Source organism: Pteropus alecto, unplaced genomic scaffold (genome assembly GCF_000325575.1).
Source record: "Pteropus alecto unplaced genomic scaffold, ASM32557v1 scaffold13, whole genome shotgun sequence".
NCBI lineage: Eukaryota > Metazoa > Chordata > Mammalia > Chiroptera > Pteropodidae > Pteropus > Pteropus alecto.
This window is the reverse complement of record NW_006434373.1, coordinates 5,541,407-5,563,476: the sequence shown is the minus strand read 5'-3', so window position 1 is coordinate 5,563,476 and position 22,070 is coordinate 5,541,407. Positions and strand designations below refer to the sequence as shown.

Below are 22,070 nucleotides of genomic sequence, written 5' to 3'. Positions count from 1 at the left end.
CACGGGCCTAGATCCTGAATCACGGATGACAAAGCCCAGTCCTGGACCTGAGCCTCTATGTGTCCTGAAGTTCAATTAAACAAGAGGCAGAGTTAGCTGAGCCTTTGGGGGCGGTCTTAACAACAGAAATGAAACTTGTGGTTTCTATAAAATAAGGGCTTGCCAATATTCTTTTCATCAGCTTATTGTGCTAATAATAGATTATGTGGAAACAGTGTCAGTAGTAACTTGGTGAAGATTATTAAGACAAACCCCGTGGGAGCTGCTAATTTGTTCTTATGTTATAATTGCAATTTTTAATGGTTGCCCTAAAATGGGAAGTGAAAGGAAGCAAAAGCTTTCATCTTCAGTATGGTTTTTAAAAAATGAAATAATCATTTAAAAAATTACTTGTACCTTTACCCATTTGCTAAATCTGCTATATGTAACTATAACAACAATAATAATAACTATAAAAGTTAACAATCTTACTCTAGACAGTATTGTTTAAAGCGTTCTATTTTTATTGATCTATCTAACCATCATGGTGAACCTATGAGGTTGGTACTATTAGTTTTCCCACTTTACAGAGAAGAAAACTGAGGCACAAGCTCAGTTAAAATCTCGTGCTCATTATAAGGCAAGATTTCAAGAGGAAAAACTACGTGGATATAAGAATACTTCTCACTTTGTTAACTGCTTCAATGACCCTAACTTAATGCCCACATTACCTTGAATTCCTTTTGAGAATCATGAAACTCCTCTACCAGTGGTTTTCAAAGTGTGGGTTTTGACCCGCAGGAAGTTGGAAAAAGTCATGAAATAGATAAAATGAGTTAGACTGTTTAAAAAAAAAAAAACAAACTGAAATAAAACAAAAAAGTATACAAAATATTAGATTACTTCAAATACGATAATGGTAAATGTTTTGTGAAACTTTTATTGCAGCGTATAGGGTGCGTGTGTGTATGGTGTGCACGTGTGTGTGTGGGTTCGTGTGTGTGCTCACACTAGGTAACTGTGTAACATATAACTAGCTTCCGGTTGAAAGAACGTCACAAACAGTGCCTCTAGCCTGTGCTTGGCCAGGGGCAGGATTGTGAGAGTTTGAGCTCATGCTGAGTTAACTGAATTTACCTGAAAATGCTTAGCTGGTTCCTTGTCTTGATCTGAGCTAAGGTATCATATCCCCTTGCGTTTGGAACACAATGACAGCTATCTCTCTGTTTCTTTCATGGTGAAAGCAAAAGTAGCATATTATCTTCATGGCATGAGTTAAACACAGAACCCCAAGAAATGAAGCTGAACACACAGCACGAACACACATCACTTATGATGATAATCACAAGGAAGCTCTGGCAACAAGGCTTCCTTGCCCTTCTCCTGAACAGAGCTGCACCGGCATTCCATCTAGGGTAACTTCCACTGACCTGGCAACTAGGGAGCCACTGTGTAAGAGCCTCTGTAAGAGTTCTTTATTGATGGATATTGTTCCAGGAGCAGTAGCCCTAATGGAAGCCCATATTTGTTGAATGTGAGGGGGTTTGTTTTGGTGTGTACAGACATTCTGAAACATCATTTAAATAGAACCATTTTAAAAAACAATTACTTCAAATAAATGAGTAAAAATTAAGTAACATATATAACGTTTTGAGATGATGCATGCATAGTCAGCATATATCTAAACTAGGCAATATAAAGCAATCCTGAAGAAGACAAAATTTCTGGCTTCCAAGACCATATTGTTTTAGCTTAATGTTGCAATCTGAACCCCATACTTTTTCTGGACTCAGAACTTCTCTGGCTGCGCTGGATCCAGAAGCAACACAGCGTGTCCCTACCCCTAACCCTTTGTGGAAATAGCTTTGGGACTGAGTGTTTTTGTTACCTACTTATCATAAAATTTGCAAGTATGAATCATTGGCAAAAAATTTCTAAGAAAATTCCTGACTATTGTCAGTTTGGAAGATATGAAAAAGTTACATTCCTGGCTGTAGCACTGCTTTCTGCTCACAGTCCTCTCTAAAAATTTAATGCTGCCACCCAAATAAAATTAAGAATAGGGCAAAAGTTTTTCCTTGCTATGTTGCATATGCTTGCAAACTCTTTCTGTGTCCTCATTCTTGTCTCCATGGTAATAACTGCCTGTGTTTAATCAACTAATATGTTATTTACCATGATCTTAGAATGTGCTGCACATTATGACAAATCTTTTTATATTCGTTGTCTCATTTGATTCCTATAACATCTCATGAGGTAGATACAACTACAATGCCCATTTTACAGTGAGAAAACTTTGGACTAGAGCTTAGGGGAGATGCCCAAAGTCACAAACAATGAAGTTGTCATCTGGAATGCAGGTCAAAATCTGTTGAATTCCAGGCTCCTGCTCCAAGCTCTGCATCACTCGGTTTGGCTGCCCAGGTTCTAAGTTGGCACCCATAGATCCAGTACAAAGAAACAGCCTGCTACATTAAAACTTTATTATTCACTGCCTCATACACTTGCACTTCTTGGTATTTTAATCTGCCCAGATAACATAATCTCTTTATTCAGTGTTAAAGATTTTTTTTTTTTTCAAAAATAAGTAGAATAGAAGAGAATCATGGCTCTCCTACTGACATGAAAACTAACACATGTTGAAGATTTTACTTAGCACGTTAATGAGAGAACTTGTAAGATACAACAACCAGTTTAAAAGAGAATACGAAGAACATACATCATTTTAGGTCAGAAATATTAAAATAAATGTGCCAATGAAGGCAAAGCCAGCTTCTTCGACAGTGCTAGGAAGACAAATCCATTGAACTCCTACCTTTACTGGATATACTTTATCTGCATGTCTTCAGCTAGCACCGCATTGTTGTCAGTTACAGAGTTATACACTAGTTCAAAGGCACAGAAAGGCACGAATCAGCTTACTAGTGAGCTCTGCTCAAGGGATCTGCAAATCCAGCCCACCACCTGCTTCTGTAAAGTTTTATTGAAACATAGCCTCCCTATTTGTTTACTTATGGTCTACAGCCACCTTCCCACCAAACAGCGGGATCGAGCAGTCACAACAGAGACCTTGTGGCCCGCAAAGCTTGAAATGTGTGATATCTGCCCCCACCAAAAAAACATTTGCCAGCTCCTGCCCTAGATAATGTCTAGTTTTCCACTAAAGCATCTTTTTTTCTCATACCTGCATGGCTTCATATGCCATGAAAGGCAGGTGACAAGGAGTCTAAGCATTTCTTTCAGACCAAGAAATAATTGAGGAAGATAATTGGTACATTAGGTGGCTAGAGCTGAGGTAACAAAGCACCAGAGATGGGGGGGAAGCTTAACAATGGATACGTGTTTCTCACGGTTCTGGAGGCTGGAATCCTGGGAACAAGGTGTTGGTGTGATTGGTTCCTTCTGAGGGCTGAGGGAGAACCTTATCTAGGCCTCTCTCCTTGACTTACAAAGATGGTTATCTTCTCCCTGTGTCTTCACAATCTCTTCCTTCTGTGTCTGTGTCCTAATTTCACCTTTTCATAAGGACAGCAGTTATATTGGATTATAGAGGACCCAGGCTAATGACTTCACTTTAACTTGATCACTCTGTAAAGATCCTGTTTTCAAATATGGTCACATCATGAGGTTTTTGGATGAGGACTTCAAAACATGAATTTGGGTGGAAACACTCTTCAGCCCATAATGCTTGGTTCAAGGAGAATTTGTACACCCATTAGACATACTGTGAAGATGGTCAGGTTCTCTACCAATTTGTGAAAACCAAGCTATTGTGGCTGTGTCCAGATGCAGAGCTATCACCATCCACTAACCCTGCAACTCAGTGGCTATCTGGGAACATCTCCACTCTTGTTCTTAGCTGTGTTTGGGAACATTTTGCTGTTTGGCTGCAGTTAGCAAATGTGAAATACAAACATATGAGCAGGAACCTTAGCAACAATATATTCGATGTTCACCTTTATATTATTATAGCTCCATGTATTTTGATTGATTATATAAACAAAAAAAAAAAAAAACAAGATCTTACTTTGGGCTTGAATCAGGAGCACCTTAATATAAACTATATATTGGCATTGGCTTAAATAATAAAGGCAGAAAGTGAGGTGCAAAGAGAGTTTGTCCTTTCCTTGCTCTAGAAAAAAAAAATTGCTAATGGTTTTCTCCTTCATTTAGAGCCATCTAAAGATGCTCTATATGTAATGTAATGTTGTTAATATTAATGTTTTGCATGTCCAGTAAAAGAGATATAGCTTTTAAAAAAATCAACAACATGGGATTACTTGTGGTCAAGAGTATAATCCATCACAAAGCCAAGTCCTGAGATCAACTATTTTGAAATACAGACACTCTGAGAATGTTGTTGAGTGCCTATTCTCTTGTAGGCCCATTTACATATATTACTTCCGCTAATCTACACAACAGCTCTTCAAGGTGGATGTTAATAGACCTCTTTTCATTGATGAGTAAACTGAGGTTCCAGGAGGTTAAGTAGCTTTCTCAAAAACTCGTGGTAAATAGGAGCGGGATGACTACTGCCATCCATCGCCAAAGATATGCACTTTCAGCTATTTTTCATGAAAGCTATCACTGTGACAGCATTAAGTTTTTTAAAGTACCCTTAACATACCAAATACTGCATAATTTGGATTGCACAGAAAAGCCACCACCTGCAGATTTTGCACGGTGCAGGAAGCAGGGAAGGTGTGGTGATGAGCAACATTGCACTAAGTTGCATACCACTGGATTCCAAACACAGCAGGGAGATATCAGTGGCCGGTCCAGCTTGCTCTTTCTTGCTATATAATCTTTTTCTAATGTATTTTTAAAGTGCTCTGTTTAAACCTCCTGTAGCTCAGATCCACAGAATGTAAGCCCTGTGAGCTAATTCCCTGCATGTGGAAATTGGCAAAAAAGAAAGGAAAAGAGCCTGGGAGAAAACAAATGGATTCCATTTTCTCTCTTCTTGGTTATCTTCATTAGCTATTGATCGTGTTTGCTGAAATAATTAAAAGCCTCGTCCAGTTTTTCAATGCTTATAAGAAAAAATTAAGAGTATTCATGGTCCTTACTGTCCTAGGGAACTACAGCCAAAGCCAATTCTACATCTGGACAGTGAAGGAACAGTTTGAATGCTACAGAGACGCTTTCATTGCCAAAAATATATTTCTATATTGATTTGCTATGAGCTGACATTTTATTAGGAAAAGCAAGAAAAACAGGAATAGTCTTCAGAAGGCCTTAGTTAAATAAACCACGTGTTTCTTGAGCAAGGCTTTCTAACCTTTAAAAACTGTTCATCAGATTAGATCGTTGAAATTTGGAGGCGGAGGAGCTGAGATACTAAACAGCGACACTCCAATTGGTGCGTTCTATGCCAAAGCAAACTTTGCAGCGTAGCGATGGGATCAAGGGGGCCAGCCAGGAGTAGTGCAAGCCCAAGGGGGCTTACGTAGGAGGCACCATGACCCTCCCTCGATGGTTGGGAGGAAGAATGAAGCAGAGGTGCAGTAAACTCATTCCAAACCAACTTCTCCATTTTATGACGGGCTGATCTTTTGCCAGCCCCTCTGTTTAAAGTCTCTAATCCGTTAGCTTAATCTCTATTTCTGAACCATCTGTAATATGTGCAGATAGGCGAGGCCCAAATGGGCATTGAAAAGACCTAGAGAGTAAATGTCTGTTCATAAACGGAGGCTTCGAGGGTTAGGATGGCCTTACCCAAGACAAAGTGGACAACCACTCATGCAGTGCAATCTAGGGAGGTTGAAATCTAAGTTCCAGTTCTAGCTCTAGGAAGTTCTAAATTATTGTCCAAAGAAAAAAATATATGCACACATATCTCCTCATGCCCATTCCTCCTTCTTATCTAATAACTGTAATTATATTAGAGCGTTTACGTCCTTTAACTGAAGAGACTAAGCCCTGTTTAAAATTACCCCATGAAAGAGAAAATGTCAGGATGTTACCAGTTAGTTATACATCAGCAATCTTCGATGCTTATTGGGAAAAGAAGACTTTTAGGTCACACTCCAGTCATTGAATCTGAACCTCTGGCTTTGGATACAGGAAACTCTATTTTATTTTTCTTTCTTTTCTTTTTTTCCCCTCAACTCTATTGAAGTATAATGGACCAAAAAAATGTAAGATATTTAAAGTGTACGTCATGATGATTTGATATATGTATACATTATGAAAGCATCCTCCCTATTGAGTTAATTGACCTAGCTATCACTTCACATTTGGGGAGAGGAGTGTGAGAACATTTAAGTTCTACTTTCTCAGGAAATTTCAATTATACAATACAGTGTCATCAACTATAGTCATCATGTTATACATTAGATGCTCAGACTTCATTCATCTCTTATTCATCTTATAGCTGAAAGTTTGTGCCCTTTTACAAACCTCTCCTTATTTCCCCATCTCCCGGCCCCTGGCAACCACTTTTTTACTTTCTGTTTCTATGAGCAGGATTTTTTTTTTTTTTTTTTAAGATTCCACATGTAGTGATACCGTGAAGTATTTGTCTTTGTCAAGAAGCTCTATTTTAAAATGGGGCATCAAAGTTTACAGAACTAGTTTAGTAGAGAGTCATAATTTTTAAAACAATTCTTTTCTTTTCTAAAATTTTATTTTCTTAATAAACAAAATTTATTTACCTCAAAAGAATGTATTCCCCCTGAAACTAAAATTCAAGTACTGGGCTGTGATTACTACTTCAATAGCAGCTTTATCTTAGGTGCTTTCTGTTTCTCCTTCAAAGCTTCCAGCACAGCATTAGGCAAATAATGAGTCATTTGGGGAGACACTTAGTAAATATGAGGTGAACTAAATAAAGCCATGTCTCACGATGTTTATACAGAGCTATTAACACATCCTCTTTCTGCTTCTCATTCCCACCCCAAGTGCATAACAGAGACAGAAGTAACAAAATCTATGAGATTCACGAGAGACTTACTACCTAAATCTCACTAGATGAAATTTCTGTTAGATCCTGGATACATTAGCAAGATAACTAATTGTGATCCAGTGGCTTATAATTAGACATCTTTTCTACTAGAAGCAAAAATATGTTTCTCTGCATTATGATCTCAGATCATAGCTCAAGAGAACAGGTTCTGGACATACTAGCAAATACTAGGTCCTGTATTTGTAGCAAATTAACTAATTATCATTGATAGATATTTATGTATATGACTTATTTTTTAATTCCAAGAACTTGGCATCAAAGTGATACAGAATGTCTTAACAATTGCTACTTAAAAAGATGGTGCTTTAAATACAACACACATGCAAACAAAAAGCTCCTGTTAGTTTTAATCTTTTTCATCCTCTTTGCCTCTTGTAGGTTTTAAAGCATATCACGGAGTTAACATGTAAACAAACTGGAGAAGGAAGGCAATGGAGTGGAGCATAAGTTATATATTTAAACCATAAAAAAAAAAAAAGGAAATTGGAAGGCAATCTAAAAGTGTCTACTAAAATTTCAAACATGCATTCCCTTTAGTATGGCAATCTACCACTAGGAATTCACCTTAAGTATGTGCTTGGAAAAATACCTCAAGATGTTAAGCATGTACAAGTTAGGAGAGGTAGATGCATACTGTTGTAACATATAATCCTCCAAATCTTCTGATTTAATATGTAAATATGATATTTCATAGCTACAGGTTGGTAGGCAGGAGGCTCTGCCCCACACAGTTGCTTGAGAACCTAGGCTGACTGAGCCTCCATCACCTCTGAGCTGCACTGCACCCTTTAGAACTTGTGACACCCTCAGCTGCAACAGCAGGGAAGGAGGGGAGCATGAGGAGCCCATACCTGCTCTTTTATCCTTCTCACATCATTCCCATTCTGGGCCATTGCCCTTAACTTAATTGCAAGTGAGGCTGGTGGAAATAGAGGAGTATGTACATTAACTGAGGAGCCCCACTGTCTCTGCCATTAACCATGAGATGCTCACGAGGTATAGGAGCTTAAAAATCAAATTTCCTAGTGGGTGATTGTTTAAGTAAACTGTGATATATTATGTGGTTGTTAAAAAAAAAAAAAGGAGATCTGAATGCACGAATGAGGATTTTCAAGATGTATTATTTACCAAAAAAGCATGACATAGAACAATGTACATAGGGTGATCTTTATAGAGATCATTTGTTTAAAAACATGCATTTTTATATAAATATATGTATAAAATATTTTTCTGAACCAATAGACAAGATTCTGTTTATGAAGATTATTTTGAGGAATGGGAGAGGGGATGGGAAAGAAAACATAATTTCTTACCAGTGCAAATGCAGCATTATTTTTATCAAAAAATTTAAAAGTTAAAAAGATAAATATAACAAGATTAGTCGATTATATTATGAAATTCTCATTAATTTTCTCAAGATTGATAATGGTATTGCAGATGCTGAAACGTGGGAAGAAAGTTTCATGAAGTCTGTAACTACTTTCAAATACTTCGGCCAAGGAAGTGTGTGTGTGTGTGTGTGTGTGTGTGTGTGTGTGTGTGTGTGTGTACAAAGCATGCACATGTATGCAAAATGTTAGTTGTCGAATCTACATGGTCGATATATGGGAGTTCATTGTTCTGGTCTTTCAACTTTTCTGTGTATCTGAAAATCTTCAAAGTCAAAAACTAAGGAAAATAAAATGAACCAAAATGATAAAAAGCGTCCCACCTAGATCTCCCATCTTTCTACTTCAGGTTTGTTGTAGGTGTCGTTCAGAGGTAGCCATATTAAAATGTCAGAAATAAACATCAAAATCTGAAATCAAGATACATCACAGAAAGCAGTGGTGATGGTGGACTGTAGAACAAGTTCTCTAAAAGAATTTCTGTTTGGGCCTATAAAAGGCTAGGGCAACCCTATTAAGCAGAACCAGACTCTTTAAACTGCTTAATCACTGTCGTAATCACGGTACCTGCTTGGCTGGTGATGCTGTTTAAAAAAGTCTGTAGGCAGATTTCAAACACTTTTCTGAAATCTGTTCTTCAAGTTAGCATAAAAGAGACTCTTAAAAAAAGTGCACAGGGGGATGGAAAGCCAGATGACTTTAATCCATTCTCTCACAGGTCCTTGAGGTGGTAGTGACTCAAGAAGAAAGTATGTCCCTCCAGGTCATTCTTTAGGGGGAGAAGTATGCTGCCATTCCAGATGACAGCTGCTTCTCTCTGTGTCTTTAATAATCACTGCACACAAAGGTTTATGAGTCCTGCTCAGTGCGTTATACACAAACTCTGATGTATCCCACATTTGGCAATTCTCTACAGCCAAAACCCTGTCCTCACAGTGTGTGATGAGGGAGCTTGAGAGAAGGAAACATCAAGGTGTATTTTTTACGTTTGGCAAAGTAAACCATTAATAGTGCTTCTATCACGTCCAGGAGACATTTTCTTGTAAACCTGTATGTGACTGCTACACACAATATGAACTTCTGATACTTGTGCTCCTGGAAAATGGTGTGTTCCAGTCTTTTCCTGACACTAGGCCAATAGTTCGGAGGAATAAATTCTCGTAAGTTAAAGTGAGATTAACACAGTCATTATTTTTATCTGAAATATTTAAGGGAGTTGGTAGGAGCCCCTTATCTTTTCTCTCCCCTTTTACAAGGAGGGAAGTTAAAAGGCAGAGACCTGGGTTTCTGCAGGAGGAGCCCTGTGTCTGCTCGGCTGAAATGCTTATGCTGCCCATAACTCGTAGGTCACTCTGGCAAACATCCCAGATGCTCAATCATTTTTTTTTCCTGCTGCTTTTGAGCTCAGTGCTAACTACTGTCAGCAGACATAAAGCTCTCTGCAATTTCTTCCTCGGAACTAGCTACAAGAAAACTACCAATTATAGCCAAGAAACAGTCTTTCAGATATACACACACATTGTAATGTGGGCTGGAAACCAATTGGAAACATTTTGATTTGCCCTTTAAGGCCAGAGTCAGGCACTTAAGGCAAACTCCTAGGATGTTTTAAAGAACAGTTATACTAAATTTAGCATCTAGCCAGTCAGTTGGCATATATGTAATGAAAGATTTAAAAGGAATCAAATTCAATATTAAACCCACAGTAACAGAAGATATAGGTGGATGAAAACAAGGCTCCTAATAGACAAGTACTTGTTTTCAAAAGATGCTCCAAGAATAAAACAGAGAGGTTATGATCATTATTTCTTCCTTTCGTAAGTGATCTGAAAGGCCTAATTGTTATTCACAAAAGTTTTTGAATTGCTGACTGAACTAGGAACCCCCTAATAGGAGAAATTCTGTCCTTCATGTCATCTCCAATGTTTAGTACACCGCCTGGCGTATGTAAAGTACTAAGTAGATGCACATTAGATAAATGAACAAATTTGTGTGTGTGTGTGTGTGTGAGAAAGTGTGTGTTCACTGTATAGAAGCTTCTAGACTTGTAGATAAGCATGAGTCTGCTTGGGTAGGCTTGTTGTTTGTGTCATGGACCAGTCTAAAAATTTCTAGCTGAGAATGGCTGAAACCAGGGTTTCTGCCTCTATACCATTGCTCTCTACTAACCTATATTTGGTGCTGATAAGCTACGGTGATAATGTTTTGGAATTTGTCATGTTTTATAAGCTACGCTTCAGAATTAGATGCATGTAATCAAGTTAAACCTTAGGAAGTCTCCATGAACATCCCAAAGAACTCACATTCAGATGGTTGGCCTATGTGGAGAAGCAGCTCTGCAGTTTGCCTGGGATCATGGAAGGAGCCAGAAGTTCCAGACAGAGATGTCCCAGGGCTGTATGCTTTCTCTCCGCGTCAAATAACACATCATCAAAAGGAGGGAAAGGAATCCAAACTACGCTAAATTACACATGTAAAACAATGAAATTTGGAGTTATGTTTATAGAAACCTCTCATATCTTTCTCAGCATCTTGAGTAGTATGCTGATTACCCAGATGATAAAGAACTAAGAAACCAACTACTTCCAGACCAGGATGAAAGATGTAGGAAGCCCCGAGCAATTCCCATAGTGTTTTTTCTCCTCTTTCTCTACTTGAAGAATCCTAGAACTAGACATTAATTTCTACTGCATTTATTTGGTCTTTTAATGTTGTATTAATGAAGCCACTGTACAAAAATAATATACCTGCGGAGGAATCTAGTAGTGTTTGCCTTCAATTGATTTTAAGCAATTTTCTTGATGACATTGATCTCCCCTACTGTTCTCGGACTTTTTAAAACAATCACCATGGCTTTAAAAACAAAACACACGTACAAGTTCTAATCTGTTTATTAAGCATGAATGGCATTTAGGAAATAATAGCACTATTATCAACTAAAAGATGTTTTTTTTTCGGTTATACAGTTCTTTGCCACAAAATACAGAATCAGAGGTGTAAGTAATAAGGGTATATTCCAGATATCAGCGTGAAAAGAACTAACTACTAATGAAGTAAATTAAAGCTCAAGTCTACAAGAAAGACAAAGTGAAGTTGGACTAAGTTAGCTGGTGGAAGAGACCACTACCAACATCTAACAGCTGCCTGGCCCATGCGTAGTGGGGCCTTCTGAAATATTTAAGTAGAAGCTGGAGACCTGCTTACAGTAACCTGAAAATGTGTTGAAATAAAGAAAAAAGATCTGCTTAACACTTATGCATAAAAGTCTGAAAACACAAGAGCATGGCTTGCAGTTTACTTAGTATGTGTAAATTGTTAGTTATTGGATCTTTTTGAGTTTTGATGCCAGCAAGGATGGAGAACCAACAGCAAAGCTCTGAGCCTTAATGTGGGTTCGTGATGGAGGTGGTTGAACGGTCCGGTGTAGCCTAAAGGCAGACAGTGGTTAACTGTGAACCACTCTAGTGGTCTTCAGAGCTCTGCCTGTGGGATGACAGGACAAACAGAAGCTTGCATCAAAATACTTTTTACACCACTGAAAATGCTGATGGCTTTGCTTCAAATTCCATAAAAAGTTAAAAGCGGACTCCAATATATTGAGTCCCTGCCTCTCAAGGCAGAAAACGTGAAGAGATTCGCTGAAAGGCCCCAGAGCAATCAGTAGCAGAAATAGAGCTGAAAGTCAAGTCTCACCTTCGATTCATTTTACATATTTATCAACTATCTATGATAGGCCACAAACTATGTTGGTATTGTTAATATTATTTCCCTCATCCTGTGTACTTATAGATATATGGAGATTTTTTATGAGGGGGTTGGTTATTTTTTAAAATATAATTAACTTTATATGAAGAATGGTTTTTAGGAGATTCTCTTAATCAATTTATCACAGTATAAAAATCTTGAGGTGAATGAATGTATCTTTAGCTTTTGGAGCAGAATTTAACCACAAAATTGATTCATCCACCTAAAATTCTATACTTTATTATAAATAAATATAGTATTTTAATACTTCCCCCAATCATTGGTAAATGCCTCTGTCTCTAAACGAGAGGTAGAAAATAGTCTTTTCCATTACAACCCTGAAAATTTGCCTTTGTGTATGTCTACAGTGTAAATATTGCAAATATAATCTCAAATCCACTGAAAACAAACAAAAAAAGCAGTATAATACCCAAGTTAGTGTCTTTTGCACTAGAGTAGCAATTCTATCGCCTTTTGAGCCACCCGAAGATCTATTTGTTATCACACTGAAAAGTAGGGTAATCATCCTTTCCTGTATACATTAGGAAATTAAGTTTTACTCCTCTGGGTTTCATTTTTCACTTCTTTTGCTGATTCTTCTCTGGGTTGGGTCCAGAGACTGACAGGAAGCTGCAGTCTAGTGACTGATATTTTATTGATTTTTTTTTCTCATTTCCATCATGAACCTTTATCATAGTCTTTGAATAGGCAACTGTTTTACCAAAAAGGGAACTGACAATAGCAAGAGCTGTTCTGAGTGGCCAGCTGGCAGGAACAGCACTCAGTGATGCAGCGCAGTGATGTTGCCACGGTGGGCTCACCTTTCAGACAAAACAAACGGCATCTGGCTATGTGAGATTCTTTATTGCCCGTTGAAGAGAACAACTGGGCCCATTTTCAATCTCTCTTCTTTGGGTTTGGCTTACTTGATTTGGAAAACGTGGTTTCAAAAACAAAGTGGAACACAGGGACATACTGTATTTGGTAATTTAAATTGTAATAGAGGCCACTAAGTAAAAGTTGAAAGTGCAGTACTTCGCTGTTTTTTTCTTTTACCCAGACTAATTATTAGTGATCTTGGTATACAGGATACAGCATTCAGCTTAGTGACCTGACTATAAATTGTGCCACTAAACTTGGATTTGCAATGGAGGGGCAGTTGGGTGCAACAAAATAAAACGCTGGAGTAGATGAAACTACTATTCCAGCATCAGCTAAAACTGTGGACCTCTGGAGAATTTTTAAGGGAGAGCATTTATTTGACAAACATTTCTTTGATATAAGTACTGTGTTAGGCGGATGCTGCAGAGATCCCTGCTTCCAAAACCAGCCTTTTGTGAGAATCTCCCAGGGAGCTTTTGAGGCATGTAAATTCCTCATTTTTCACTTGTGAGCACTGTGATCTTGGGCAACTCAGTCGGGCCTGGAAAAACTTCTGGATTGCTTTCTTAATTCAGGGGTCTTTCTTAACCTCCCTACCTGAAGTACCCCACGCCTTGTGGTGAGGATTAACCTGAAAAGGCGAGGATTAACCTGAGGTGATGGTAGACAGAGATCTGAGCTGCCTCTGCCCTGACTACTCTGCTACCCTCAGATCCTGCAGGTGAAGATGTCCCCTGAGGGAAGTCTGGTGATCTCAGTCTTAAGACCCCAAAGGCCCCAAGAGCAAGGGGAAACATTCCCAACCCTAAAAGTACCCAGTCACCTTCCCCAGGAAGGCCAGCATTGGAAATGTGGTTGAATTGACTGCTGGCCTCTGGCTCACCTCAATCCAGTATCACAAAACATGCTTTAATCGATGTTGAATTTTTACAAAGGACATTTGACTTTTTCCTTCCTCTTGGGATTATTTCATGAAGAAAAATGAAGCTGTCGATAGCAAACTGCTTTGCTTGAATGGAAACTAGATCAACCTGGATTAGCATTGAGATAACAAAAGTGTGTTTCCCTTCTTTTCCTCTCGTAGTTTGCTTTGTAGGTTGCTATCCAGACTGTGCAATCCGGGTGAAACTAGAGACATTTCCTAATAGTTTTATGGGGAAACCAGTGGGCTCACGGCTCTTTGCAAGATTAACACTCACATTATGTGCATGTCCTGATTTGAAAAATGGGCACAGAAATGCCCACAGGCAGAGGACTCCAGATAACTATAATGATAGAGAACAGAGTAGGAAAAGGCAAATTAAAAGAACAAATGAAAAAGGAAGAAAAATGAAAAAAGAAAAGGAAAATACTTTGAAGGCATTTTTTCCATAGGAAAAAAATATTTTATTTTTTTAAGAACAAATTCAGTTTGAAACAGACGTGGAATGTGACTTCACGGATTTCATTTTCTGGGGGCTAACTGCAATGTGGAACTAAAGCAGATTGAAAACCTATGACAGGCTATTAAAATAAAACAAAGAAAGAAAAAATATTTATAACTCAGGCATAATACTGTGTTACTTACAAATTGGACAACGAAATTTTAAATAAATATTCATGGTACATAATTACGGCACAAATATGCAGCAATTTGGCAACCTTTTATACCATTTTTTCCTCATTACAGTGCAAAGGGGGATGACACTGCCGTTTAACAAGCTGTAGCTAAATACATTGCAAAATTCAGATTTTATACAAAACATCTTGCTTAGACTTTATAAAAAACCAACATTGCTCTATGTACACAATCTGGGTAAGAAAAGCCATTTCTGTCTTGTTTTCATGTGTATTTTTATTAAAAAGGTGAATAAGGCTACTGTAACACCCCAAATCCATATACAGTAAAATCTGAACCTATTTACAGCATCTTCACTTAAACATTATGGTGCAAATTCCAAAGTCGGGTGACTAGGGATGATAATACAAGCAAGGCATTTACAGTAACTTTCCAAAGCTGAACCAACTTCAAATAAAGAAACAGTTGGTAGATTGTCATATTCTGCACCAGACACAAAACAGACGCACAGAACACTTTTCAATTGGTTGCAGGTAACGTTTCATCAATTCATCTGATTTTTCACAGTTTAGCATATAACCAAAATGTAGCCAACTGATACACACATTTGATTTCATAAAATCAGACTATTTCCCATTTTTCCCCTTCTCACCCCTCTCCCCCATCCTAAAGGTAATTTCTGATGGCTTACAAGAAAATCTTGTATGAATGCACATAAAGGAGAAGGTTGGGGTGATGGAAAGACTTACATATGTACTGTGGCTGGTCACCATGGCAACCTTCCACAGAAATATGATATAGATATATATAATATATATTGTAGATATATATTATACATATATGTACACATGTATACCACACACCCACTCACACATACACACACGCACTTTGGACCAACATCATTTTCAGGTTCAGGAAATACAGAATAATAATTTTTGTTGCAACTCATTTTTGCAGGTATTCACTGGAGGTTCAAGAACCTTAAAATGCTGTTGCTACATCTTTTTTTTCTCCCAATTCTGAAAGCAAAGTGTTACCATAGTAACAGGACTATGTTAAAGATGTCTATTTTGCATAGCACATAAAAAGTAGGTTTCCTGTTTACTCATTTTGTTTCCCAAAAGGGAGGGGTTTGGGAGGAGGAGAAAAAGGGAGGGAGCTAAAGCCAAACTCTCAGCTGAAACCCCCTCACGTGACCAGGTGGATTCTAGCGAACACTTCAGCCGTAAGGCAAGGGAAAACACAACACAGAAAATAAATGCCGGAACATCTTGTCATTGTTAAATATATGATGCAGTAACATCGATTTCCTGGTGTTTGGGGCTTGCATTTCCTAGTCTACAGTTACGTGAGATGCCTTCAGAGGACTTGGTTATTTTTGTATTTGCTCTCATTATTGTTATTTTTGGAGTGATGTTGTTTTTCCCAGAAGTAGCTGTCCAATTTTTTTTTTTTTTTTTCATTAAAGCACTGAGCGTTGGGACCACTTAATTGCCACAAATGAATTTCACATCTTCTGGTGTATATTGTGTGCAATCTTAAAATATATATTAGTAAAAATCTTCCACTTTATATCCCTTGTGTTCTATATACCTATTATAAATATGTCCTATCCTCCTTCTCCCCCTCGACATCATAATTTATTTCTGTCTTAAGGACTCTAAGAGGTTTGCCATATGTGCTTCACCTTGACACAGAGCACCCACGCTGCGGCCTCGCTCAGTACCTACCCCGTGGTCCTCGCAGCCAGGACAGCACCACCATAAACCAAAGTGTTGTAAGGCTCGATTGGGGTGGAGGGGAGGGGAAGGGACAGTGCGGGGACAGGAGAATCTGACCTACCTTTTTTATATATGAGAATTCTTTAATAACGTCAATGATGATGGAATTGCAGCCTATTTGACCTTTGGCTTTTAAACGTCTAGGTCAGATTTGGCTCTCTGCTATTCTCCTAAATGCTTTCCCTGTGTTTAACAAAATGTGATAAGTATAGCAGCTGAGTCTGCTTTAGACATCATCCAAAGCAGACTGACTTTCCTACAGCTTCGGAGCTGTGCATCTTATTGCCAGTACCGCAATAGTCCTGCCGGAACCTACCATCAGCGGCCTACTTTCTCTCTTCCCTCTCCAAGTTTGTTCCTCTGCTGACAATGCCCCTTTGTTCCACCCAGGGAAGAGGGACTATGTTTTTCCCTGCACACTGCTATTTGATAAGAGTGAATTCTTTCCTTCAAATGCACCTTAATCCACTGTGTGTATTGTTGTGTCTCCTACTTGCCTCTTAATATCTTAGCAAAACCAAAGTGCTGTGCTACCTAACTGGGCTTTTTTCCTCCTTCCCAACTTTCTGTTTAAGAGGCAGCAGCGTTGAACTGCATTTGCAGACAGCCCTTTCCCCCCACCCACTCCCTCCACCAACTCCTAGTCTTCCTCGGCTGACAGCCTAGCATCGGACTGGAAGGTTCCTGATTAGCAGAGTTTCTATAAACGTATTACCCATTCAACTGTAGCTGTTGTTGTAAATGGATGGAGTAGGAGACCTCAAACATTAATGTTCCATTAGTGATGCAGAATGTGGCGTGAGAGGAAATCTCATGTGAAGTACTGCAGAGCCCTGGATAACAGGAGTGTGCAACAGTGAGGACTAAAGGCTAGAGCTCTTTAAAAGCCCCACTCAGCCATAAGTCTATGCGACAAGTCGAGGGGCACAGCCGAGGCAGAAGACGGCGTTTCCAGGCATGGCATCCCGGGGCACCTACCCAGGATGCTCAAGGCTCTCTCTCATCTACCAATTACTCTGTCTTCCCTTGGCTTCTGTGTAGGCCTGAGTGACCGCAGCACATGGCTTCGAGGATGAAAGGTGTGAGGCAAGCGCTGCAGTCCGGATGGGCGTCTTCTACACAAGTCTTCCAGCTGTCACTGAGCATCTGTATTCACCACGGCCGAAACGCTACAGACTAGGTAAGCTGTCCAACTCAACAGGGCTTTTCCGAGAAGGAGTGTTCCCTCTCCCCCGCCGTGCGTCAGTCCACTCGAGACACAGGGGGTCATCAAAACCCTCCACGGGCTGGCGGCAGCGGGACAGTAAGTTTCCTCCGGGAAAGCGAAGGCACCGCCAAGTCTCAGACCTTGTAGTAAATGTTCGCTGGGCTCTGGGGAGGCATCTCCTGGACTATGTACACCGGGTGCCCATAGTCCCCGCTAACCTTCTCATAGTGGGGACAGAAGACACTGTCTGCAGTCCTCAAGGGGATGATAATGTCACTGGGCTCGGAGCCATTATTGTTGCCACTGCGCTTGGGCGTGGCCAGCGTGCTAAGTGACAGCGTGGCCGTGTGCTGCGGTGAGTGCTTCCTGTGTCTTCTCCGGTACTTCAGCAAGAGGACCACCAGTGTGATGATGATGACGATGAAGATGATGCATCCTGAAGCAATCCCTGCGAATAAGGCCACTTCGGAACCGAGGATATTATTCCCAGAATGTCCGGCGCTGTTGCCGTCTGTGCTAGAACCTGCACAAGTTGAGAAAGAACAGTTATCACTGCCCCGAGTGCTGACGAGCTGCTTTTAGGGCCCTTCAAAATGTGAAAATTAAGCAGGGCCAAAGATTTAACTGGCAGCTAGACTTTGACAAACCAATTACCTCATTTAATAGCTAAATGTAAAAGGCAGAAGTCAGCAATCGATATGAAAGGAGATGTGATTCTAGGTCGGATTTTCACGCTGCTCCCAAAGCACATCGTTTCCTTTTCATACATCATCATCCATCAACCACGCTGATGGGCTGTGACAGCCAGACCCTGATCTTGCCTCATGTCTTAACCCACGTCAGCCAGCGTGTGGCCGCGGCAGAAAGAAAAAAAGGAAGTGGCCGATTCTCTAGGTCGTCAGGGTTTGCTACCCATGCTGCACTACTCTTGTGCTTCCTTCTAGAACTTGTGGCTTCCTGGGAATCCAAACTGCCTTGCACTCTCAACACAAGCCCTGCCCACTGGCAGAGCACACGAGAACGCCAAAGGAGAGATGGGGAGGGGCTAGGAAAATGTTCGACTCGTAACTCGTTTGTATTATTTGATTTACACTTAAAATACATTTGGGAGGCGGCAGAAACTCTCACGCTGAACAGACTGCCAACCCAAATGTTAAGCACTAAAAAACTGCCTGGCATCATTATATTATCCATTTATCAGTTTGTCACAAGAATTTGACACATCTTGTCATTGAAAGTTAGAAATAACAACTTCCCTCCTTAACGCTTGGAAAGAGATAGAATATTGCTACAGACGCTAAATTCACATGACTACCAGCCAGGCATACAGATTCCTAATACAAAACTGCTGACGTCTGCTCAGCAACTACCACATAACAAATTTAATAGCATGGTAAAAAATACATAGCTTTGTTCAAATACTGTTAAGAAAATGAAGTTAAATGACAGCCAATTTTATCTAGTATTCTAAACTTTTGCCACGGATCTATCTAATAGCTTATCTTACACTGAAAATATAAAAAACATTTTTTCAAAAATAACCACCTGAAAAACATGACATTATGCATATACTTTAAGATGTTACAATCTAAAACGAACAAGAGGATCAATCAGGCTCTTTGTGGCTTAGATATAATGAGGGATTAGAACATTAATTATATATACATTAACATTGGCTTTAAGCTAGTGTTGCAACTAGCATGATAAAGTGTCAGTCAATGAAAATAACTTTGGTCTGAGAGAGTAGTGCTAGTAATAGCACTGATGTTTGATGAATTCTACTCTTTTGAACGTAGGACTTTTGTAAAAATAAAATATTTTGTTTTTATCGAGTAATTAATAATGAGAGCGATGATTACTGACTTCAGGTTAGTACAAGTTAACCCTACTGGTATGGAAGTGCTTTGACTCTGTTTTATCTCCTGAGATACTAAGTGTACGATGCACACAGACCTACACACACAGGTCATGCTGCTATACCTGGATTCGATTTGACAAAGGGACTCGTTGTTGAACTTCTCCCATTTGTACCAGGTGCTTGTTCTGGATGTCTTGTTGGATCATTATGCCTGGTTGACCCGGCAGAACTTGCATCTATATGAAAAACAAATGATTACTTACAGCACAGACATCTGATAAGATCTAGCTATAGTTGCTGGGTATGCATCTCAGGAGGCATGAATAGCAATGAACATAAGACTCTTTATGCAAAGTACTATGAGATACAAGAATATAATGTTCCTTTTAAAACGAAATGGTTATTCTAGTTATTTCAAAGGTTTAGATTGTGAGGCCATCTGTGGAAACTATAGGGATTCTTGCATTTGGCAGGCAGAGCATTGCAGATGACATTTCAATTTAACTGAGCAAGTTGATTGACTACTATACCAATTTCTAATGAGAAGAATAATTCTTTCTGCACAATAGGTTATCTATAAGTGAAAAGGCTCAACAAACAAAAGTCTTCTGTAGTCAAGATGCAGAAATGGGCAAAACTGCAAAAAACTGTTTTCATTCTGGATATTTTAATTTTGAACCAAAGAGGCATTTTGCTTTTAAGAAGGAAAAAATATATATATACACATATATGGCAATAGATATTCTACCTGGCTGACTTTAACTGTTATCTTCAATAAAAGAAGTCTGTTACATTGACTTGGCGACATCTCTGTGGCTCAAAGTGCAGAGAAAGGTTTGCTTTCAAAACTAAACTGAAGAGTGACTGAAGGTGAGTGTTAGCAATACTGGTGCCACACTAGCTGGGGGGTTCAACCAGATTATAGTGGCTTCATGAAGCAGCAGATGGTCTTTACCTTGTCCAACTTTCATGAGGATCTTCATGGCTCTTGTCTGGCACACCCCTCCCTCCTGGTTATCCAGGCCCTCCAAAGACCCATTTGATGTAGCTGATTAAAAATAAAATGGACAAAACAAAAAAATAAAGAAAAATCAGGAAATCAATAAGCCAACTTTACATGAACATGAAATGTCTGAAAACAATTTGAAAAATAAGAATTCACTCTTACTCACAAGTTTTCTGAAAGTATGGAATGCTGAAAGTCGAAAATAAAATAAAAAGAAATAAAGAAAAATGGATACTGTCAATACTGCCACATGTACGCTATCTGGTTTCAGATTTACTTTAGCACTTCTCCTTCCTTCGTAATCAACTAATTTAGAATTAGTATATAGATAAAAGGGACAGCATATTCTCAAAAGCTTACTGACTATTTCAGGGTCAAACTCAAAAGAGCAAAATAGTACGGTAATTTCAAAATATGGTAATCATCACACAACACCTGCTTCCTCTACTACAGATTTCCTGCTTCAAGAACAATTAGCTTGATGCTCCCTGTTTGTCAAGCATCCAAGTGCTGTAAACACTAAAAGAGAGACTCCCACAACCCTTTTCTTCTTTCCCAAGCCTTACTTGAGCTTAAGAAATATACTAGAATTCAAATTTGAAGTTTGTCCCATCATTTTGTACTGGCCCAGAAAGAACGAATGTGTTATTATTGCCAAGATCAACCTTCAGCCAACGTCCTTGTTTTAAGGCAATTCTGGACGGACAGAGCGGGGATCCACATATCCCACTGCTCTGTTAGGGTCCCGTGACAAACAAGGATATAAGGTGAGGGTTCTAGCTGCCACTTGCCTCACATTCACCAGCTTCATTCTCTTTCCACTTCAAGAGGGACAGAGGAAGAAGCATAGAACATTTGACCACTTAACAGTATTTTTTTGTAAACAGTCTATGCTCTACTCTATTTAAACACATTATTGTTCTGTCCTTTTAGGACAGTGAGTTCTCTGAATTGCTTGGTAACTAAGGCTGTAAAAGGAGGCTGCCAGGTACTTTGCTGAGGAACAAGATTTAAATTACAGGTCAAATTCCAGAAGAGAAAAGAAGGTGGAGAGTGCTAGACATTTTCATTTCTCCAAAGTTCACGGGGCAAAGAATGGAAGTGTTTCATAATACATTTCTGCAATGTAAATCATCCTCTGCTTTGATTATCAAAGTTTTGTCTACTAACATTACACTTTTAAAGGCATTAAAAAAAAAGGAGACTTTCTGGTAAAAATAAATCCAAAAGGCATTCTTTAAATGGCCTGTTTGTTTTCCAAATGGTGGGTCAGCAGACAAATTCTAAATGCATGCATAGAAATATGCATGCCATAGATAATTATATGAGCTGGAAAATAAGGCACTTATTTACTTGTCTTTGTGTTCTTGAGTTAACGACTTTTACTTTCACTGTTTTCCTTAAAAATAATGGCTGCCTCTTCTGTGTATAAATATCACTTTGCTTATCTGAGTGTTTCCTTAAAATTCTCAGACTCACAATCATATCTCAGTCTTCTGTTATTGCTGACACTGAGTTTCTCCTGGGAAACTGGGCAAAAGTTGCCATAATAATTTGGGGGTGGGGTGGGTAGAAAGTAGAGAGTATTCGTTTGTAGATTGTTGAGAAAATGTTTGGCAGATAAATTAAAACAAATACTTAATAATTAAAAAATGTGAATCTAAAAAAATTATCTCTTTTTCCCATTCCTATATCCTTCT

At 39.0% G+C, this 22,070-nt stretch overlaps 1 protein-coding gene across 1 annotated transcript in view; it reads right to left on the bottom strand.

Annotated features, from left to right (window-relative positions):
- Positions 1-17,640: 17,640 nt before the first annotated feature.
- EFNB2 (ephrin B2) overlaps positions 17,641-22,070 on the bottom strand; it is a 39,777-nt gene continuing 35,347 nt past the window's right edge. The window contains 3 exon segments of the mRNA NM_001290170.1: positions 17,641-18,029; positions 19,487-19,600; positions 20,320-20,412. Of these exon segments, the coding sequence (NP_001277099.1) occupies positions 17,641-18,029; positions 19,487-19,600; positions 20,320-20,412 (596 nt within the window).